This window comes from Rhinoderma darwinii, chromosome 2 (assembly GCF_050947455.1).
Source record: "Rhinoderma darwinii isolate aRhiDar2 chromosome 2, aRhiDar2.hap1, whole genome shotgun sequence".
Classification (NCBI taxonomy): Eukaryota; Metazoa; Chordata; class Amphibia; order Anura; family Rhinodermatidae; genus Rhinoderma; species Rhinoderma darwinii.
In genome coordinates this window covers 42916627-42940539 of record NC_134688.1, presented here as the reverse complement: position 1 = coordinate 42940539, position 23913 = coordinate 42916627, and the positions used below count along the sequence as shown (strand labels likewise).

General features: G+C 44.6%; 1 protein-coding gene across 2 annotated transcripts in view; it reads left to right on the top strand.

Moving 5' to 3' along the window:
* The first annotated feature begins 825 nt into the window (after positions 1-825).
* C2H11orf65 (chromosome 2 C11orf65 homolog) overlaps positions 826-23913 on the top strand; it is a 110844-nt gene continuing 87756 nt past the window's right edge. Inside the window, exons 1-3 of one of the 2 annotated variants that reach the window (XM_075851595.1) lie at positions 826-900; positions 10264-10382; positions 11101-11193. In XM_075851595.1, the coding sequence (XP_075707710.1) occupies positions 10278-10382; positions 11101-11193 (198 nt within the window). In that variant the 5' untranslated portion in view covers positions 826-900; positions 10264-10277. Of the gene's footprint in view, positions 901-3820; positions 4329-10263; positions 10383-11100; positions 11194-23913 lie in introns of those variants that run through there. The other variant, XM_075851594.1, reaches the window with a different exon arrangement.

Below are 23913 nucleotides of genomic sequence, written 5' to 3'. Positions count from 1 at the left end.
TACAGTTGATTCTGCAGCAGCATCAGCGTTTGCAGGTAAGTAGCTACATTGACTTACCTGCAAACGCCGATGCTGCTGCAGAATCATCTGTAGCCTCTGGTGCCGATGTGTCCTCGCTCGTCTGACACGATGCAGGACCTGGGGCAGGAAGTGAGTGACGACACAGCGTGATCTCTGGAGAACATGCTGTGTCTGCACTGCCAGAAGCTGGGCGTTCTGAAGAGAAGTGGATGATACTTCTATACACAACGCCCAGCTAGTAAAAGTAGTAAAAACGCCCCGATGTACGCACATAATACACGCCCAGTTGTACTTTTACTTTTCAACACGCCCAGTTGTACTTTTACTTTTCAACACGCCCAGTTGTACTTTTGCAAGCCTCATTTGCATAACTACAAAAATGGTCATAACTTGGCCAAAAATGCTCGTTTTTTAAAAATAAAAACGTTACTGTAATCTACATTGCAGCGCCGATCTGCTGCAATAGCAGATAGGGGTTGCAAAATCTGGTGACAGAGCCTCTTTAAACACCTTCCTACTAGCCAATAAATGAGACTGGCTGAAAGTCTGTAGCTTTGTTAACTGGTCATAGGATTAGGTTAAAACGGCTATACTACGACAGGAGGGATGGAATGAAACACACAGGTCCTCTCTCTGAGCAGACATGGAAGAGACTGCCCTCCTTCTTCCCAGAATGCTTTTCATTTTCTCATGGGTGGGGAAAACAAGAAATTACACAATGAAGGAAATTACCAACACTGGCCACTAGATGGCACCTGGAGCACTAATTACATGCATAGAAAATAACGTCACAAATATCAGTCTATAACATTACGCCTATGAGCAGCACAAACCAAATGCAGATATGAAGACAGCCCATTCTCTAAAAACTGACGTCAGGTGATCCCCATGAGTATGGCGCCTGTTTCATCCTGGCGGCAAATGTAGTAGTACCATTTAAATTGTTGACCATGTAATCCATGTCTGGGCCGAGTCCACACAGCAGAAACCACTCTAAGGGTATGTTCACACGCCCTATTTACGGACGTAATTCAGGCGTTTTACGCCTCGAATTCCGCCTGAAAAAACGGCTCCAAACCGTCTGCAAACATCTGCCCATTGAATTCAATGGGTTTTACGATGTTCTCTGCAGACGTGGTGTATTTTTACGCGTCGCTGTGAAAAGACGGCGCATAAAAAGACGCCCGCCTCAAAGAAGTGCATGTCACTTCTTTGGACATAATTGGAGTCGTTTTTCATTGACTCCATTGAAAAACAGCTTCAATTACGTCCGTAAAAGACGCCGCGAAAAACGCGTGCACTTGTAAAAACGTCTGAAATTCAGGAGCTGTTTTCGCCTGAAAACAGCTCCGTAATTTCAGACGTATTTGGCGTTGCCGTGTGAACATACCCTAAGGCCGGATTCACACGAACGTGTTAAACATCCGTGGGACGGCAGTTGAAACAGCGGCTGTCCCACGGACCTATGTAATTCAATGTGGCCGTTCACACAGCCGTTGTTTCAACGGACCGTGTGAAGGGTCTGTGCGAATATAGGACATGTCCTATCTTTTCACGCACCCCTCCATAGACTCTCAACTATGGGGAATGTTTGACAGCGTGTCCCGCAGCGCTGAGCATGGATGCACCTCGGACGTGAAAAACTGCAGTTTTTCACGTCCGAGATGCGCAGCGCTCGTGTGAATCAGGCCTTAGGGTATGTTCACACTGAGTTTTTTTTACAGGCAGAAGGAATTTTGAGGCAGATTATGTCCTGCCTGCACTCTATTTGCGGAGATTTTTTTGCTGCATTTTTCGGCCATTGAGCTCCTCGAAAACCGGTTTCTCTGCCTCCCACTGATGTCAATAGGAGGTCAAAGATGGAAAGACTTGAAGAGCATGACGCTATTTCCTGCTAGCGTTTTTTTCCATTCGTGAGAACGCCTCTGCCTCCCATTGAAAGCAATGGGAGGCAATTTCTAAAAAATGTTGGTGCAGTTTTTGCGTCAAAAACAGCGCCCAAAAACTCTGTGTGAACTAAGCCCTAGGGTCTGTTTAAGTCACTTCTTTTGTCCTACGTTTGGCGTATATGCTGGAAAATCTGCTGATATATACGTTAAGCGTAAGCTGTGATGGATGCCTAATAGTGGCATTGGTCACCCATAGGATATAATGGTATCTGTTTAACGTATACGTCATGAAAAGCTATTGCAAAGCTCATAACAAATCAGTTTAACGTATGTCTGTGACAAACGCCAAACAGTGGCATCCGTCACCCGCAGGCTCCATGTTACAAAACAAATGTATACATTTAACGTATATGTTTTTTCAAATTATATACTATTTTTGGCAGTTTTGTCTGCCATTTCTCATCAGATCTGCGACGAAAACTCATAACGGAGCCTCCGATGCAGATGTGAACAGAGCCTAAGGGCTTGTCCACATGTAACGGAATTGCTGCAGAAAATGTCTGCAGCATTTCCGCTATGACTAGCAGGCATTTCGCTGTGGAAAAACCGTGTAATTACGGATCAAAATTACGGCCGTGTGCATGGGGCCTTACACTTTAATTTTTAATTTTGCTAATTCAAAATAAAGAAATAGAAATTAAAAAAATAAAAAGCAAAAATAATTTGGGAAGCCCAAAAAGATTGAAAAAAATGTAAGGGCTTATTCAGACGAACGTATAATTTGTCCGTGCATTGCGCGTGATTTTCACGCGCCTCGCATGGACCTATGTTAGTCAATGGGGCCGTTCAGACTGTCAGTGATTTTCATGCAGCGTGTGTCCGCTGCGTAAAACCCACAACATTTCCTATATTCTCACGTTTTTCGCGCATCACGCATTGAAGTCAATGGGTGCGTGAAAACCGTGCACAGCATACGGACGCACTTCCGTGTGCCGCGCGTGATGCGCGCTACAGTAGTAAAAACTATGAATGAAAACAGAAAAGCGCCACATGCTTTTCTGTTTACAAACATTCAAACAGAGTGTCATAATGATGGCGGCTGCGCGAAAATCACACAGCCACGCATCATATGCTGCTGACACACGGAGCTTTTATGGACCTTTTGCGCACGCAAAACGGTGCATTTTTTGCACGCGCAAAACGCACACGCTCGTGTGAATTCGGCCTAAGGGTGTTATACAGACACATAAGAAACGTGCAGCATTTGCCGATAGAAACCGAATACCCTCCCTTTTCTGCATGCCATACAATGGCGGAGATTTATCAATGCCTGTGCACTACACGAATGATGCGCTTGTCTCTCCCCCAGTGTATGGTGCGCCATCTGCTGATGACTTAAAACAGCGCCAGGTCGGCACGACTGTAAAGCCCGACCACGTGGAAAAACTGGCGCGGGATTTCATAAATATGGGGTTTGTGTTGAATACAATACTTTTCAAAGTATATAAGCTAAAAAAATAATAATGATAAATCTGCACCGTATGGGGAGATTTAGCCAAAGCAGTGAAAAGAAAAAGTGAAGTAGTTGCTCATAGCAACCTATCAGTATCCATTTTTAATTTACCAAAGGCGCTTTGGAAAATGAGAGCTAAAATCTGACAGGTTGCTATGGGCAACTGCTCCACTTTATACTGTCAATGTTATTTGTATCCCTTTAAATAAAGCTAGTATATTTTGAATGTAGAAAAAAAAACTCATCACAAAGCTCTTTGGCCTGTTCATGTATGAAAAAACAGGAAAAAGTTATGACGTTGGACGCTATTGACGCATGAGCGCCATCTACAGGCTGAACAGCTCTAGTGCAGCTTCACTAAAGTGAAACTATGCATGCCGTCACATCCGTCCGGGAGAGATCTGTTGCCATAGCAACGAGACGCTCCAGGTTCTATGAGACTTTGTAATGGGTTCTAACAAACTCGTTACTACTAAACTGAGAGACAAGTTTTAAAGGGGAGATTAGAATAGAGATTGGAGGAGAGAGAGATTGGAGGAGAGATTAGAGTAGAGATTGGAGGAGAGAGAGATTGGAGGAGAGATTGGAGGCGAGATTGGAGGAGAGATTGCAGGAGAGATTGGAGGCGAGATTGCAGGAGAGATTGGAGGCGAGATTGCAGGAGAGATTACAGCGAGTTTTTAGAGTGTAGATGTGTGGAGAAGCTGTAGTTTATATACATATATAAGTGCTACCCCACTACTGAGCTGGATATTATACAGTGACATGAGACGCAGATATGATATCACCAATATTTTAATTCAATAGCAAATCCTTAATATAAGATCACCGTATGGTATAAAGAAATCCAGCCGCCATTTTTTTTATCCGGATTGGTCCGCTGAAGATTCGTCATCACAGTCCAGGTAAGGCTGACCCCACGCGTTATTGTAAAGTAGTCAGGAATAGTTTGGGCATGTTTATGGGCGTAGAACAGGGCCATCCTTAAAGAGGCTCTGTCACCAGATTTTGCAACCCCTATCTGCTATTGCAGCAGATCGGCGCTGCAATGTAGATTACAGTAACGTTTTTATTTTTAAAAAACGAGCATTTTTGGCCAAGTTATGACCATTTTTGTAGTTATGCAAATGAGGCTTGCAAAAGTCCAAGTGGGTGTGTTTAAAAGTAAAAGTCCAAGTGGGTGTGTATTATGTGTGTACATCGGGGCGTTTTTAATACTTTTACTAGCTGGGCGCTCTGAAGAGAAGTATCATCCACTTCTCTTCAGAACGCCCAGCTTCTGACAGTGCAGATCTGTGACGTCACCAGTGGCGTAGCTATAGGGGTCGCAGCGGTCGCAGTTGCGACCGGGCCCCTAAGCCTGGGGGGCCCACGGGCCCCCGTTGCCACACAGCACGTTTCCTAACAATCTTCTGTTCCGTGAAGCCGGCACTTCCTGGCTACGGTCACATGGTACACTTAGTGTACCATGTGACCGTGTTGTCACGTGACACGGCTTCCAGACGGAGCAGAAGAGTCGATGCGGAGGACTCCAGGTAAGCTGCAGTATAAGCTGCAGTGTAATGTATTGTGTTGTAATGTAATGTATTGTGTTGTGATGCCTTGTAATGTATTGTGTTGTTTGCGGTGGAGAGGGGGGGGGCGTTAAATCACAGCCCCCCCCTCCTCCACCGCAAACTGCACCATATACAGTATAGTACACATGACTAGGAGAGCGGGGCTGCGGCTGTGTAATACAGTCACTGCCCCGCTCCTGAGTCCTGACATGTGCGCGCCGTCAGGATGATTCGATGCGGCCGGCGCTGCACTAATGATCTGTGGCACTGAAGACAGAACATGGCGGGCGCGCTACAAAACACCCCCATGTTCTGTCTTCAGTGCCTGCACCACCGCTCATTAGTGCAGCGCAGCCGCATCACCTCAGGCTGACCGCGCGTGCACTTGTTGTCAGGAGCGGGGCAATGACTGTATTACACAGCCGCAGCCCCGCTCTATAACGGCGGAGATCAGAGAAACCTCTCATCTCCGCCGCTATTCTCCTGAATGCTGCGATCAAAGCTGACTGCAGCATTCAGGGGAAAATGAGAAGGGGGATGCCCCTGGATCGCGTCACGGGGAATTCCTGTGACGCGATTGAGGGACATACCATATATGGGCAGACAGCCCAGGGTCCATTGACGGACCCCAGGGCTGTCTTACCATATTTCCTGTTGTTAGGGCATACTGAGGTATGTCCTAACAACAGCCTGTGTGCTATCTGTCCACAGGTTAATGTACTGGCACATATCTGATATATGTCAGTACATTAAAGTTTAAAAATAAAGTAAAAACAAAGTAATGTTAAATAAAAAAATTACACATACACCTTTTTTACAATAAACATTAAAATAAGTCTCAATACATAAAACATACACATAATCGGTATTGGCGCGGCCGTAATAACCTGCACAACAAATTTTTTGCATCATTTATGATGTGTACTCTGTAAAAAAATAAAATAAAAATTGCTTTCTATCACTTAGGCCCCATTCACACGACCGTGCCCGCAATCACGGCCCGCGATTGCCATCCGCATTTTCGGGCCATGCTCCCATACAAAGTATGTGAGCACGGCCCGCAAAATGCAAATGGCCGGACATGTTCCATAATTTTCGGAACATTTCTACGGCACGGTCACCCATCCGTAGAGCTACGGAAATGTGTCCGCGCTCAATGAAAGTGAATGGGTCCATTTTTGCAGACCGCAATTGCGGTCCACAAAAACTTAGGTTATTTACGGTCGTTTGCATGGGGCCTAATTGTGAGACGCGAGGTGCGATGATGAATTTAACCTCCATGTTCCTCACATTAATAGTAATTAACCCCATCATGTACCTTACACATTAACCCATTATGACTGAGAAACATGATGGGGTTAATTACTATTAATGTGGGGCACATTCAAAATTCATCATCACACCTCGTGCCTCACATTAGAAAACGAAAGAACTTTTTTTTTTTTATTACTGTTGGCAAAGTAAACGAAGTATCGGTATCGAAGTCCAAATTTTGGTATCGGGACATCCCTACACTGTGGGTCGCGTCCCCCTGGGGGGGTCGAGAGTCACTCACCGAGGTCCCGGTTCCAATCAATGCTGGAGCAAGGAGCTGACATCTCCTTGATCTAGCATTCCCTGTGCCCTGAGCGGCTCGACGCAGGCAGGCGGGATGTAGCGACATCATCGCGCCTGCCTGCGCTGAGTCACTCATACCACACACCGGAGGAGGCGAAGGATCCTCCACTCGACGTGGGAACGGGGATAGGTAAGTAATTGTGCACATATGGGGGCATTATACTGTATGGGGGGGCTGATATTGTGGGGGGGGGGCATTATACTGTATGGGGGGCTGATATGGGGAGCATTATACGGTATGGGGCTGTTATGGGGGGAATTATACTGTGTGGGGGCAGCTATGGGAGCATTAACTGTGTGGGGGCATCATACTATGGGGCTGTTGGGCAAGGCGTTTGAGCATAGGAGCGCGCAGGGGTCTGATGATGATGGTGGTGCTGGGGAGGGGTAGGGGGGCCCAAGCTGAATTCTTGCACCCGGGCCCATGAGCCTTTAGCTACGCCCCTGGACGTCACTCACAGGTCCTGCATCGTGTCGGCCACATCGGCACCAGAGGCTACAGTTGATTCTGCAGCAGCATCAGCGTTTGCAGGTAAGATCGACTTAAAAAATATATTTTATAAATCATATATGTTAAAACCAATATTAATAAATGGAATTAATCTTAAATCGTTTCATTTAACATGCAGATTTTGTTGCAAATTTCACCCTATGCGTTGCAAAGGGTTAAATCCGCAGTGAAAACTGCCTCAAAAACGCCACAAACCAAAATGCAGTTGTGTGTAGTAAATTTTATATTTCACTATAGACTTTAATATTATATCTGCCCGCACTAAAAAAATGCAACAACAAAAACACGCAATCAAAAATACCACAAAAAAGCAGCAAAACGCTGTGTGTGAATCCAGCCTTTCAGATGATTTTGCATTTGTTATAATATCTATATTCATTTACAACTTTAGGCCGGGTTCCCACGTAGCGTAAACACCAGCGGATTTTCCCGCAACAGAATTCTGTGCGGAAAATCCGCAGCATTTACAGTAACAGCAAAGTGGGTGAGATTTGAACAAATCTCAACCACACGCCGCGGAAAAAAAGTTCACAAAAAGACCTGCGGTGCGGTTTCTAAATCTGCAGCACCTCAATTTATGCTTCGGAATTGTTGCTCTTTTGTTGTGGGCCTTCCCCATTGAAACCTGCAACAAATAGCAAATGTGTTTTGTGATTTCGCTGCAAATATTGCTAATCTGACAATCTGCGCCACATACTGGTGCGATTTTTCGGCCGGAATTTCCTGCGAGTTCTAGGTCAGATACGTGTTGCACTTTTACGCAGAGTATCCGACCTGTAGGAACAAGCCCTTATTGTAATTGCGTTTTAAAATGTGACATCTCTTTTTTGTATTTTTCATCCAAAACTGTTCACACTCAAATTTAGGGGTAGATTTCCCTCTAGACCCCGGATGATCGGCGGTCCTGCGCTCTATTTTGTAGACTACTTATTACTACATGGATAAATATATTCCCATCAAACCACTTTATTAATAAACATTAGGAGCCACATAATAAGTGTAGGTTCTAGTCGACAGAAGGTGAACCTGTCCATATAGAGAAGACCGGCTGGGGGTAGCTACGATGATCGGCGAGGTCTAAAGCTGGCCAGACACCGTAGATCTTTTTCGATGGATCACCTACAAGCTGAAAACGGAATGTGTATGGGCACAGCCAAAGAGGGACTGGTCAGGATGGATTTGAACCTGTCCTTGGTTCCCCATGGAGATAAGCGGTGTCTGTGGCAGCTTCTTATCCCGCTCTCCGTACTATCGTGTACATTTGTCTGACAGCAATTGAGCGCGTATGTCCAGAATTAGGCACCAAGTTTCCTATGTCTGGATGGTCCTGAAATATAAAACACTGATCATTTGAATCTACTTGGATAATATTGTGTCTGGATATATAATGACAGAGGAATACACAGGATCACTGGCACACAGAAGGGGTAGTGAGGCTGTGTTCATATTTGCGCTACAATTTCCCTTATTCTGTTCAATCACAGGAATAGAATAATGATAAAAACAGAAGCAGCGGATTCGCCGCATGACGTTAACCATCGGCACCGGACGGAACCCATTGACTTTATCCCATTCCGTCGGGTGTCCATCATGGTTTCCATTGTGTGATTTGCGCGTGCTGCATTGTGTTGTTTTGTCGTGGCTTGAAAAAGCTTCTGTTGCCTTCTTATGACATGACGAAGAAATGCAAAGTTTTCTGGGAAGATTCAGTGTCTTGGATTTCCTTGTATTATGTGTGATTTGTGCGTCACCCCTCACTAATGTAATTCCTGCATACACCAGTACGCAGTTCGCATAACACTTACCGCTTTGTATAATTCCTACTTGTTAGAAGGGTCCCTTGGCAAAAAGCATATCACAAAGTGTCCCCCTGGTAGGACCCCAAGCGATCAGCTCTTCTCTGTGGCTAAATCTGGCAGTAAGTGTTGATTTTCCCTGCAGTGCCACCACAACTGAAATTGAAGAGGCTCTGTCACTATTCTAGTAATGCCCAATCTCCTAGTTAATCTAGAGTCACCTCCCATTTGGCAAGTGTAGCCAAATTAGCATATTTACAAAAATGCTCAGAACTTTACAAATAATAAACGTTTCTGAAAAAAAATCCCACTGTAGTTATCAGCAGCAAAGCGCCTATGAGTCAGGAGAAAGGACATTACTAACTAGTGACAGTGAAATCAATGGGTTGTCTGTGTAATGCAGGACAGGACAGGACAGGTCCTCCAGAGCGAGAGACGCTCTTTATAACTACTCTCCACTCTGACCAAGAGATGAGGATCCTGAACAGAAGACCCCCCACTTGTAACTCCGAATGACCTAAATGGGTGTATGGACATGGGTTTTAATGTGACGTATAAGACTGGACAATCCCTTTAAAGAGGCTCTGTCACCAGATTTTGCAACCCCTATCTCCTATTGCAGCAGATAGGCGCTGCAATGTAGATTACAGTAACGTTTTTTGTTTTTTTAAAACGAGCATTTTTGGCCAAGTTATGACCATTTTTATATTTATGCAAATGAGGCTTTCTAAAGTACAACTGGGCGTGTTTAAAGTTAAAGTACAACTGGGCGTGTATTATGTGTGTACATCGGGGCGTGTTTACTACTTTTACTAGCTGGGCGTTGTGACTAGGAGTGTATGATGCTGAGAGAGTCGATGTAGCTACTTACCTGCAAACGCTGATGCAGAATCAACTGTAGCCTCTGGTGCCGATGTGGCCGACATGATGCAGGACCTGGGGCAGGAAGTGAGTGACGTCACAGCGTGATCTCTGGAGAACACGCTGTGTGTCTGCACTGCCAGAAGCTGGGTGTTAACGAAGAGAAGTGGATGATGCTGATTCGTCAGCATCATACACTCCCATTCACAACGCCCAGCTAGTAAAAGAAGTAAAAACGCCCAGATGTTACGCACATAATACACGCCCACTTGTACTTTAGCTTTAAACACGCCCAGTTGTACTTTTGCAAGCCTCATTTGCATAAATATAAAAATGGTCATAACTTGGCCAAAAATGCTCGTTTTAAAAAAAAAACAAAAACGTTACTGTAATCTACATTGCAGCGCCGATCTGCTGCAATAGGAGATAGGGGTTGCAAAATCTGGTGACAGAGCCTCTTTAAGAAGCAGCGCAACTCTAATCATGTGTTCTTCCGTAGAGCCAAAGCATTAAATGATGGAAGATGTGAGCGATCCAGTGACAAGTAATCCAGATGATCACACCATGGAACAAGACAGAGCAGCACGAGGGATCCAGAAGGCCTTCCGCAGGCTTCTAGTAGGTGTCACTGGGCAATAATGGTCATAAGACCCTTGTCAACCTGGTCACTTACATTGGGCCAGGCTGCAGTTCCCCCGCTGTGCAGGAAACAAAAAAGAGAAGTTATCACAGCGCTAAATCAGTGCTGTGGCCCTTTCACTATCAGGATCGGTGGGGGTCCTAGATGCCACTCTGGTACAAATACATAGCTGCTTTCTGTTTATTTCAAGTAATTGAGGCTGACCTGCAATACCACACACTGCCCATGGACAATAGTGGTGCTGTTTCTAGAAGAAAGCAGCCAAGTTTTTTTATACTTTTTTTTTCTAATATACCATACCTTATTTTCTCCCGCATTTTACCCAAGAGCACTGATGATCCAAAAACAAGAGGTATCAAGTGTCTCAGTTTATTCCAGGATGCATGTTACATCACTTGGACTATCCAGTGGGCCGATGCCATAGTTGAGGGGTCAGCAGCCTTCGGCACTCCAGCTGTTGTGGAACTACAATTCCCAGCATGCCCTAACATCCTTTGGCTGGAATAATAAAGCCTTTGGCTGTCAGTGCACGCTGGGAGTTGTAGTTTTACAACATCTGGAGTGCCGTAGGTTGCTGACCCCTGCTATAGATGATCGATTGAAAGCCTTCACCATACATGAGGCCCCTACGAACAAGACAATACAATCTTTCTTTCTTTATGTAACATGAACATCTTTATTTTTATGTTTTATCAGGATGTGAATGTTTTTAAATATTTAAAAAACCTTATCAGCTTTAAAGGCCAAGGGGATCCAAGACATTTACTGAAGTGCATTAATCCCAGAGAGGTGAGTATATGATTACCTGATCTCTCCATAGACGTCAAAGCTATTACTTCTTTATTTTATGTTAGGCTTGTGTTTTATTGTGTCCTCTTGCTGGTAAAATATGACTTTACCTCTAAGGAACGCTGCACTGAGTACACACGGATGTGCTGTATGGAGCTGTTTTTGGCATTGGTTTTTAATGCTGGATGCCAGGAACAACAGATGTTAAGTGTTGATGTAATGTGCTTAGTCCCAATAAAGTTGGGGAACACTGAGTTCACACTTCTGCGAGATGAACAAGACCTCTTGTTTTATTCGGGTTGTCACCATTACATAGCCTACACGTACATGTCCTTAAAACACTAATACATGTCATTTTACTACAGTTTATACTGCTTTTTTACGGTCATGTGCAATGCTGTTCCTTAGATGTGTCACAACAGGAAGGTTTTGCTTTACAGCTTTTCGTTATAAGGGAACTGGAATGGTTTTTCTTCAGAACCTCTACAAAAATGACAGGATCCTTTAAGGCTCTGTTCACATCTGCGTTTGTATTTCCATTTTCATGGGAACAGAAAAATGAAAATAACGGCAGTCCTAGATCCGTCACATGACAGACGCCGACGACACCCGACGGACCCCATTGATTTTAATGATGTTGGTTGGGTTTCCATTAAGGCTACATTCACACGACAGTGAAAAACGTCCGTGTGACGGCAGTTTTTTTAACGGCCGTTTTTCAGAACACTAAGTTCTATGGGTGTATTCACACGGCTGTTTTTTTTATGGTCTGTGAACACTGGTCGTCAAAAAATAGGACATGTCCTATTTTTGGCCGTTTTCACGGCCAGATGGCTCCCATAGAAGTCAATGGATCAGTTTTTACCGGCTGTTTTTCAGGAAACAATCCTTGTAACGGCTGGTAAAAGCCAATCCTGGAAGAGAACTACTTTGAGCGCTATGCCCGGAAAACCTTGACATTACTGTCCATATAAGGATAGTGATGTCGGGCTTTCAACAATGTAATCCCCAGCCAGAGCATCGCAAGATCTCTGGCCGGGGACTCCTGTCTTGTAGGTAGTGACCCCTCCCCTCCATGTAGATAGCACCCCCCTGCCTGTAGATAGCAACCGCCCATCTCCCGTATATAGCGCCACTGTAGCACCCTGTAGTAGCAGAATCCCCGGCAGCCAGACCCTGCTCTGGCCGGGGATTCCGCTCCTGGAGAGGCCCCCGGCGTCACTATCCATATATGGACAGTGATGTCAAGGGGTTACGCCTGGAGCTGAGTCCCGGGCCCGCTGTAGCAGGGGATTTCACTCTGCTGACAACACTGTCCATATATGGACAGAGACATCAGGGGCTCCGTGTATGAGGAATCCCTGGCCAGAGGGATTCCTCTCCTACAGTGAGCTACAGTGGCGCTATCTACAGGGGAGGTGGGTGGTGCTATCTACAAGGGGGGTGCTATCTACAGGGGGGTGCTATATGTGGGGTGTGGCACTATCTGCAGGGGACACTGTGGCGCTATCTACATGGGCACTGTGGCACGAAATGAGGGTGTAGCACTATCTACAGATGTTGTGGCGCTATCTACATGGGCACTGTGGCACTATACGGGGGTGTGCCATTATATGCAGGGGACACTCTGGCGATATCTACACTGTGGCACTATGTGGGCTCTAGCACTTTGTATGTGGGCATTATGTCACTATCTGCAGTGGGCACTGTGGTACTATGTAGGCCCTGGCCCAATGTGTCATCCGTTTGCAATCCGTTTTTCATGAACGTTAAAAAAAAGGATGGATTTTATTTGTCATGGTTTTTTTTGTCCCAACTCCCTGAAAACACTGCAGTCCCCGTGTAGATAGTGCCACAATGTCCCTTGTGGAAGACCATTTGGAGACACATTGATGAAAAACGGCCATGGAAAACTGACAGTTGATCAGTTTTTAATGGCCATTTTATTCACTGTCGTGTGATTGTAGCCTAAGGTGTTTGTCATTTTTTTTAAAAAATCATACAGCATGTTGCGCTTTTTTTTTCTGCCATTTTTTACAGTCTCTCCAACACAAATGTAAACAGAGCCTTAACGAAGAGAGTGCCTTTAGTTAGCACTTCCCTCTCCCATAGCAGAAAATGCATCAACAGACCCATAGAGATTGAGCCGTCTCAGCGCTTCTGTATGGCAATGAGCGCTCGGAGAGAGCAGGCACATTATTTGTATACAGTATGTGCTATATCTTATCCTTCCAATTTGTGGTAGGTCTCTCCTGATAGTCTCTTGCAGAAGCTGCAATATGAGTGTTAAATATACAAAGTCGAGTCACATTATTATGACCACCTCCTACTTTCGACGTCGGCAGCGCGTAGCCCATGAAGGAAGAGATGTGTCGTGGTCTGGCTTGGTGGGCATATAAGGTGTGTGATAGGCTGTCTGATCACATCACTCATTGTTGCCATGGGTAAATGAGGCGATTTATCAGAGTTGCAAAAAGGGATGATTATTGGCTTTCGGGCCAAGGGTGGCCGTATTTCTCAAACAGCGCAGTTTGTGAACTGTTCGCGTGCTGCTGTGGTGAAAATGTATCGTGAGTGGACAAATGGCCATTGGGAATAACCGACGTGGAAACTGCGGAGCACCACGTGCCATTGATGTGAGAGGTGAACGTCGGCTACGAAGGTGCGCAAGAGCCGAACAACACCCTACAGTGGAGCAGCTCACCATGAAAATCAACCAGGGGCTACCAGACGTGTGTCTAAAACCGTGAAACCTACTACGTATGGGGCTCCGAAGCAGAGGGATGGTCACTGCTCCTATGTAACAAAGTCACATCGGAAAAAAGGCTTCAATTTGCACAGCAGTATCGGATTTGGACCACCGATGATTGGCATGGGGTTGCCTTTTCTGAGGAGTCACGTTTTCTGCTTCATCGACCAGATGGCCATTGGCGTGTCAGGCGAGAAACATCAGAGAACAAACACCCGGCAGCCACTGCTGGAAGAACACAAGCTGGTGGCGGCAGTGTTATGGTCTGGAGAATTTTTTCATGTCATTCTCTGGCCCACTCATCTATATGGAAGCCACTGAACCGATTTGTGTATGAATCCATCGTTGCAGATCACCTCCACCCATACATGCTGTTTGTCTTCCCTGGGGCAGATGGAATCTCACAGCAAGACAATGCGACATGTCACACGGCTAGAGATGTCCGACAGTGGTTGGAAGAGCATGACCAAGACTGCCAAGGACTACCCTGGTCCCCTAATTCGCCAGACTTGAACCCAATTGAGCATTTGTAGGACCACCCCGATGGTCTTGTTCGCTCTATGGATCCTCCTCCACGCACCTTCCAGCAAATGTGGGACGTACTGCAGTCAGCGGCTCCAGATACCGGACACAACCGACCAGGACCTTATTGAGTCACTCCCAACCCGTCTAGCTGCTGTCTGTGCTGCACACGCCGGTTACTCTGGATATTAGATGGTGATCATAATAATGTGACTCGACTGTGTGGAATATTATAGATATTTACTATTTTGGTGATAAAATACATTTTAGAAAGGAACATAGAATATTTGCCCCATTCCTCTATATACAGTAGAGTGCATAAAGGGGTCATTCCATATTTAACTTTTACCACACATCAATTAGATATGTAATAAAAATCAGATCAGTGATTCTCTGGCAGCTGGAAACCTCATCAATCTCGAGAAGAAAAGACCTTGACTAGGTCCCTGGTACAGGTAAAAAGATCACATCATTCTCAGTTTAACCCCTTCTTGCTGCAGGCAATTTTCGTTTTTCCATTCCCGCCTTCCAAGAGCCATTTATTTCTTTATTTTCCCATCAACATAGCTGTATGAATATGTCAACGGAATAATAATACCATTTAATGTTCCAGATAATGGACTGAAAACATTGACATATTTTTTGTGGGGTGGAATGGAAAGAAAACTTCCATCGATTTTTGGGTATTGATTTTACAGCGTTCATTTTGAAGTAGAATCAGCGTATTAACTTTATTCTGCAAGTCAATACAATTCCGGTGATTCCAAATGTATATTTTTTTTTTATATTTTAATATTTTTACAGAATAAAAACTCTTTACTAATAAAAAGTTAAAATTGTTTTGTGTCGCCATATTCTGAGACCCATAACTGTCACATTTTTCCATCGATGGAGCTGTGTGAGGGCTTGCTTTTTTTTTGCGGGGTTAGCTGTACTTTTTATAAGTACCACTTTGGAGTATATGTGAGTTTTTATTCAATTTTTTTGATGTGGCGAGGTGACTAAAAAACAGCAATTGTTTTTTTACCTGTTTTTTTTGCGGTGTTCACCATGGATAAATAACGTGATATTTTATTCGTTTAGGTTGTTAAGGACCTGGCCATACTAATTATGCTAATTTTTTTAAATGTTTACATTATGTTACATAAAATCCCGGCCATTAGAGCTGGGTGTCCATCGTAATATTCAGCTGACACCCGCTGCATTTGAAGCAGGTTCAGCTACTGAGCCTAGTTCCATGCTTCCCCTCTCCTCACTATGATGTACATGTATGCCAAATGTCGGGAAGGGGTTAAATACGCTAATTATTGTAGCCGTAGGTTTCCATAATTTCCATTAAGTTCAATGGACAGTGACCACACATGCATGGTCACCTCCAGTGAAACTAGGGACCAGGTCTGCCCTAGGTCCCTCTCTTTCTTAAAGTGGTCCCAGCAGCAAAATACACACTGATCTGTCAATCAGATGTGTCTTTAAATTTAAAGGTATACTCCATGCAAAACCGATGGACTGTGTTATGCCTATTGCAGGAAAAAAGTGCATATTACTCCATCTTTATATAATCTGGACTCGGCTCCTTGGTCTCTGTGGGTAATTCAGAGATGGATCTGGTGAGATCTGGGAGCAGATGATCTGCTTAGAGCTCGTGATGTGATCGCCTCTCCAGTCATGGAATTTGTAATTCCAAGAGTCACCAGAAAAACATAGCGTTTTTCCTGCGTTGCAGTTCCTTGTGACGTCCGCAATAAAAACTGAAGGAGGTGTTTTTCTTTTTCTCATCATTTCTTTAGCAACTGTTGCGTGAATCAGGGACAGCACGCGGATGACGTCCGTGTGCTGTCCGTGATTTTCACGCACCCATTGACTTCAATGGGTGCGTGATGCACAAAAAACGCACAAATATGGGACATGCAGTGAGTTTCACACAGCGGACACACGCTGCGTGAAAAATGCTAAATGTCTGAATGGCCCCATTGAATTGGTACGTGGTGACGTTCGTTGTTTTAACGAGCGTAACACGGACGTGAAATACGCTCGTGTGAATAAGGCCTTAGGGTATGTTCACACGTTAAACAAAAAACGGCTGTAAAATACGGAGCTGTTTTCAAGGGAAAACAGCCCCTGATTTTCAGCCCTTTTTTAAAGAGGCTCTGTCACCAGATTCTGAAATCCCTATCTCCTATTGCATGTGATCGGCGCTGCAATGTAGATAACAGTAACGATTTTGTTTTTTTTAAAAACGTTAATTTTTGGCCAAGTTATGAGCAATTTTATATTTATGCAAATGAGGTTTGAAATGGACAACTGGGCGTGTTTTTTTTGTTATATCCAACTGGGCGTGTATTGTGTTTTTAACTGGGCGTGTTTACTTGTTTCACTAACTGGGCGTTGTGATTAGAAGTGTATGATGCTGACGAATCAGTGACCAATCAGCATCATGCACTCCTCTCCATTCATTTACACAGCACATAGTGTTCTTACTAGAACGATGTGCAGCCACATACACAAGTGTCCTGATAATGAATACACATGACCTCCAGCCTGGACGTCATGTGTATTCAGAACCCTGACACTTCTGAATCTTTTCTGTGAGATTTCTAGCAAGAGAAACAAAATCCTGTTTACCTCCGTAATCTCGCGAGATTTCGTTTCCCTTGCTAGAAATCTCAAAGAAAAGAGTCAGTAGTGTCAGGATTCTGAATACACATGACGTCCAGGCTGGATTTCATGTGTATTCATTATCAGGACACTTGATTAATGTTATTCTCTGTGTATGTGGCTGCACATCGCTGCTGTGTAAATGAATGGAGATGAGTGTATAATGCTGACTGGTCACTGATTGGTCAGCGTCATACACGTAAACACACCCAGTTAAAAACACAATACACGCCCAGTTAAAAACACAATACACGCCCAGTTGTCCATTTCAAACCTCATTTGCATATATATAAAATAGCTCATAACTTGGCCAAAAATGAAAGTTTTTAAAAAAAACAAAAAAATGTTACTGTTATCTACATTGCAGCGCCGATCACATGCAATAGGAGATAGGGATTTCAGAATCTGGTGACAGAGCCTCTCCATCAAGCGTTTTTTGATGCATTTTTTATGGCTGTTTTTGGAGCTGTTATTCTATTGAGACAATGAAAAACTTTCTTTTTTACAGGGCGTTTTTTTTATGCACCATTTTTACAAACTGCCACGTAAAAAAAAACGCCACGTGGGAATGAAATGTTGTTTTTCCCATTGAAATCAATGGACAGATGTTTGGAGGAGTTCAGCCTCCATATTTTTAGCCGTTTTTCGGGGCATTTATTTGTGTATATACGGCACACGTCGGGTGGGGGAGTATGGAGCGGGCTCGCAAGCTGAGCCCGCTCCATAGCACGAGTGTGTCGGCTATATGTTACAGCCGACACTTCTGGGTAACGAGCCCGTTTAAGCCATTAAATGCTGCGGTCAATAGCGACTGCGGCATTTAAATGACTAAAAACAGGGGATTGACCCCTTGTAACGTTACAACGGCACCGCAACAGAGCAATCGTAGGAGACTGTCAGTATCACGATATACTGCAATACATTAGTATAGCAGTATATCGTGTAAGCAATCCAGCGATCACTGGTTCAAGTACCCTAAGGGGACAAATAAAAGCAGTAAAAAACAGTAAGGCCCCATGCACATGAACGTGATTTTAGCGGCTGAAATTCCCCCGAAAATCCATGGGAGAATTGCGGCCCCATTCATTCCTATGGGGCCATGCACACGACCGTGGTTTCCACGGTCCGTGCATGACCCCGGAAACCCGGACCGCAGAAAGAACGGGCAAGTCTTATTACGGCCGTGTTCTGCGGTCCAGGCTCATTGAAAATAATGGTGATTTGCGAATTTGCGGGCGGATCGCAGCTGTCACTCCGTTGCTGGCCGACCCGAAAATCAGGGCCGTTCACATGGCTACGGTCGTGTGCATGAGGCCTAAAATAAAGGTTTTTTTAATAAATAAAAAATTGAAAGTTCAAATAAAAAACCCTTTTCCCATTTTCCCTCAAGCAAAACTACTACGATATGAACTATTATGATATATCATTATTTAGTCCGCACGGTGAACGTCGTAAAATATAAATAATTAAAAACTTCAGATGTTCTGTTTTGTGGTCACTTCCTCTCTCACAAAAAATGAAATAAAAAGTGATCAAAAATGGTAACAATAGAAACTAGGGTTCGCCCCGCAAAAAAATAAGCCCTCACACCGCTCAATCGACGGAAAAAGAAAAAAGTTATGACTCAGAATATGGCGACAAAACTCACATTTTATTTTTAACAATCAGTTTTTCCTTGTAAAAGTAGTAAAACATAAAAAACTATACAAACTTGCTACCACCGTAATCGTATTGACCCGCAGAATAAAGTTAACATGTGATTTTTACCGAATGGTGAACGTCGTAAAAACAAAAAAAAACGGCCAAAAGATTGAGGAATCGCTGTTTTTTTCCTATTCCACCCCACAAATATTTTATTTTCCCACTACATTATATGGTACAATAAATGGTGCTGTGAAAATCTACAACTCGTCCCGCTAAAAACAAGCCCTCATACGGCAATATTGATTCAAAAAATATTTATTTTTTTACGGCTTTTGGAAGGTGGGGAGGAAAAAAACGAAAGTGAAAATCCGAAAAATGGCTGTCGAGGGAAGGGGTTAAGTAAGTATGTGCTTTTTTTTTACCACTGCTTTCCGCAGCAGAGATTCTGCTCGAAAAACTGCACCAAAATATGTTGCGTTTTTTCGGGAGGAATTCCCTGCGGATTCTTGGTCGGATACACTGTGTCGCTTTACTATTTGACCTATGAGAACCCGGCCTTAGCGATTTTTTGAAAATTTGCGACATGTTGCCGTGGTTTTCAGAAAATCGTGTAAAACAATTGCAAATTGACTGCAACATCAGAATACAGCCTTAGGGCGGATTCAGACGAACGTGATTTTCGTCCGTGCAGCCCGCGTGGTATTCACACGGGTCGCACGGACCTAAACATGTCTATGGGGCAGTACAGACAGTCCGTGAGTTTTGTGCAGCATGAGTGCGCTGCGTAAAACTCACGACATGTTCTATATTTAGGCGTTTTTCGCGCATCACGCACCCATTGAAGTTAATGGGTGCGTGAAAATCACGCATGCCACACGGAAGCACTTCCGTGGGACGCGCGTTATTCGCGCAACAGCAGTAAAAGAATGAATGTAAACAGAAAAGCACCACGTGCTTTTCTGTTTACAAACATCCAAACAGAGTGTCATAATGATGGCGGCTGCGCGAAAAGCACGCAGCAGCGCACCATATGAACATGACACACGGAGCTGACACGCTGCTGCCACGCGCGCAAAACGCAGCATTTTGTGCGTGCGCAAAACGCTCACGTTTGTCTGAATCCGCCCTTAAAGAGAACCTTTCACCTCCCCAAACATGTGCAGCTGAGCGCAGAATGTAATGGGGAGGGCTGCCCAAACTCTGGGGCACTTTAAAAAAAAATTCTACCTCCCTCCGTTATTTAGATATCGGTGCCGTTATATTTGGCGCCAGATATTTAAATAACCCCCTGAACTGTCAACAGGGCGTGTACTGTCAAGGAAGCGTGTTACTATGGCTGTGACACTGTCCAATCAGATATGGACAGTGTTACATCAAAAGCGAGGAGAGAGTGTGCGCGCGCGCTCTCTCACTCTTCAGCTTTGAAGATCAGTCTTCTGCCGAACTGGCAAGGGGGCGTGTCTCTGCTACGGACAGTGTAAGCGCTCCCCAGCTGTTTTAACACTGTCCGTAGCAGTGACATGCCCCCTTGCCAGTTCGGCAGAAGACTGATCTTCAAAGCTGAAGGGTGAGAGAGCATTTGCGCGCATTCACACTCTCTCCTTGCTTTTGCTGTAACATTGTCCATATCTGATTGGACAGTGTCACAACCATAGTAACACGCCCCCTTGCCAGTAAATGCCCCGTTGACTGTTCAGGGGTTATTTAAATATCGGGCGCTGTTAAAGGGGGAGGGGTGATAACGGGATTCACTGGTTAGTGGCACCCACTATTACTATTGCAATTTCACTGGGCTTTCCATGGTTGCTTATGCCGTGGCAGTTCCTCGCAATATGTCCCAGCTGACCACATTTAAAGCATTTAACAGGTCCACATTTCTTAGTACTCAAAGACTCGCAGTACTTCGCAATGTGGCCTGATCCGGCACATGCAAAACATTTAACAGTACATGCTCTGCTGGACTTAGGGCAGTCAGCAGTGCATGATCTCTTAAAGTTCTGCATGGCTAGGGACGCACTTCTAAATATCGTACGCTTACATCTGCGTAACACTTTCGTAACAATGTTACCTTCAGGATTCCGGATGGGATCACGATTTGTGACATCTGATCCATCACTCTTATTACTCCCCCCTTTTTGCCCTGTAGAGGGCAAACTTACAGCAGAATCAGGCCTTGAAAAAGACAAGGCCGGTAACATTTTTGAGAAATCTTTTATGATGTTTTGCATACTGGCAACCAATTGTGACCTAGCAGCAAGCTCATCATTCAACTTGGCAATGATGGCATCCGTAGATGCTGCCTTAACCTTAAACGCATTGATCACAGCATAAGACCCAGTCAGCTGTGCATCAATATCATCACCATGATTTCTCAAATCTATCACCTGCGATTCCAGCATGGAAATTTGCTGATCTCTACATTGGACATTCTCTGCCAGTTGTGTCTGCAAATCACAAACCTGCTTCACATTGTTGGCACAACACTGGCAGTGAAGATTTGGGGAATCACTCTTCATTTCTGAGTGATCAGGTTTCCACGTCTCCTCATACACACAGATTAATTTAGCGAGCATGTGGAGACGTTTGGAGGTTTTGTTAAGAACACTCCTCTTGCTAATACACAACTTATCATGTGCATAAGCCTCGTCCAGCAGAGTGGACCACAGCATTCCTGCTGACTTGTATGTCGTGGGTGTTACTGGATTAAATTTACTGTTTTTGGCGAGGTGTTTAAGTGTGGAGAAGTCCATACTCACTGTTCCAGAAGTCATCTCCGTCTGCGTTGTCCTCCTTGTCACCCGCTGTTTTGAAAAAGGTCCTTTTCTTCCGGAACGCCTTTTCCCGATCAGCTGGACTTCACCGGAAGAACACCGACGTTGATACTTCTGCAAACTCTTTTGTATAAGCTGCTCGCCCGACGATTCGTCGCCGTAGAGCAGCACGCCGCAAAGCAAAATAAAAGACGTTAATACCTCAGAAAATAAAACAAAAAACAATAGGTTCGCTGATCAATTATATCCTGTATCAAGCCTTAAATAAAATTGTGTTACTTGTCTGAACTTCAAAAAGGTCTAGGCGCACAGTATAACCCAACACTACACCGTGTATGTACGTTACCTGTCCACGCCTCGCCGCCTATCTGCAGTTCACGTTTTAACACAACTTTATTGTACAAAAGACAGAAACAATTGAAAGCAGTATGGGCTGGCTCGCCAAATGTAAAAGGGCTATATATAAAATATATATACATATAGCCTCCTGGCTGGCTCGCCAAATGTAAAAGGGGAGGGGTGATAACGGGATTCACTGGTTAGTGGCACCCACTATTACTACCGCCTTTATAATTAGGGTCACTAGGGTTATGCCTAGTTCCCCTACCTTTTCCTTATACTAACGTCGATCTAATTGCTTTAGCGGCTACTCAAGGGAATAAGACCGTATAGTGAATAAAGGTAATATTTATTAACATACAGTAATCACTCTCATATGTATAATACAGTAACTAATCACCTTACAGTATAAACACGGTATCAAGATATTATACCGCCACCCACTTACATAAACATACACAGAATACAGTTACGTTACAACACAATAAACATAAGTTACTTGTGATTCTCACACGCTCTCTATCTCTATCCCACTACCTCCTAATATAACTTTCCCTATACACTAAGGGTTAATACGGGATAAGGAGGAACAAGGGGAATGGGTTACTGTGTAAAACAGACAGCAAGGGTTAACTCAGGGACTCTGGGACAGCAAGGGTTAACTCAGGGACTCTGGGACAGCAAGGGTTAACTCAGGGACTCTGGGACAGCAAGGGTTAACTCAGGGACTCTGGGACAGCAAGGGTTAACTCTGGGACTCTGGGACAGCAAGGGTTAACTCAGGGACTCTGGGACAGCAAGGGTTAACTCAGGGACTCTGGGACAGCAAGGGTTAACTCTGGGACTCTGGGACAGCAAGGGTTAACTTGGGGGGAGCAAGGGGTTAACTTACTCAGGGAGAGCAAGGGGTTAACTCAGGGAAGCAAGGGTTAACTCAGGGAAGCAAGGGTTAACTCAGGGACTCAAGGGTTAACTCAGGGACTCTGGGACAGACTCTGGGACAGCAAGGGGTTAACTCAGGGACTCAGGGAAGCAAGGGGTTAACTCAGGGAAGCAAGGGTTAACTCAGGGAAGCAAGGGTTAACTCAGGGACTCTGGGACAGCAAGGGTTAACTCAGGGACAGTAGGGACAGTATCAAGGGGTTAACTCAGGGAAGCAAGGGTTACAGCAGGAGAGACAGGGTTAAGTGTAGCTGCTGCTACACTTGATACTTAGCGTGACTTTGTGGAGCAGCAGAGACAGCAGCAGGAACCCAGGTCTTTGGAGGAGAGAGAGAGAGTTGAGCCGTCGTGATGTGTGTGTGAGGCAGGCAGGCAGGCAGCTCTCAGCTGATCTTCTTCAGCTTCGGCTCCTGAGCTCGGCTCCTGAGCGTACCGAAGCAGGGCTATTTAACCCTGTCGGTACGCTCGCAGCGGGGAGAGTGGCGCTTGCCCCAGGCTAGCATGGGTCGGCATGGTGATAATGTATCACCAGCCGACTCATGAGAGCCCGCACGAGACAATCCGTGCGCGCGGGAGACTTGAAATGGAGACAGGGGATAACTATCCCTTGTCTCCATGGTTTCCTAACAAAGCAGGGACATGCTAATTGTCCTGCTCTGTTTCCAACCGTATTCATGACCAGGGCTGTTACAGCCCTGGCTCATGATACATTATATGTACTATACATAAACATATATATTATATATATGTGCATATATATATATATATATATATATATATATATACATACACCATACACATACATACCATATATATATATATATATATATATATATATGGACACTTCCCTTTACAATCCCCCTGTTGTCGGGGACTCGACAATGCAATTTGGGGAAGTGTTTGTGGGGTTCTATTTACCCCCTCAACCTCCCCGGATACTGGTAATGGTCTGAGATGGAAGGAAGTATACTATTAGACCTAGATATTCGACATCAGCTATCTCCTCAAGGACACCTTCCCGCCAGTCCTCTGACTCTGGAGTCTAGTGTCCAAAGAAACGAAACCTCAAAGTTTACAGAATGAAGATGAAATTAA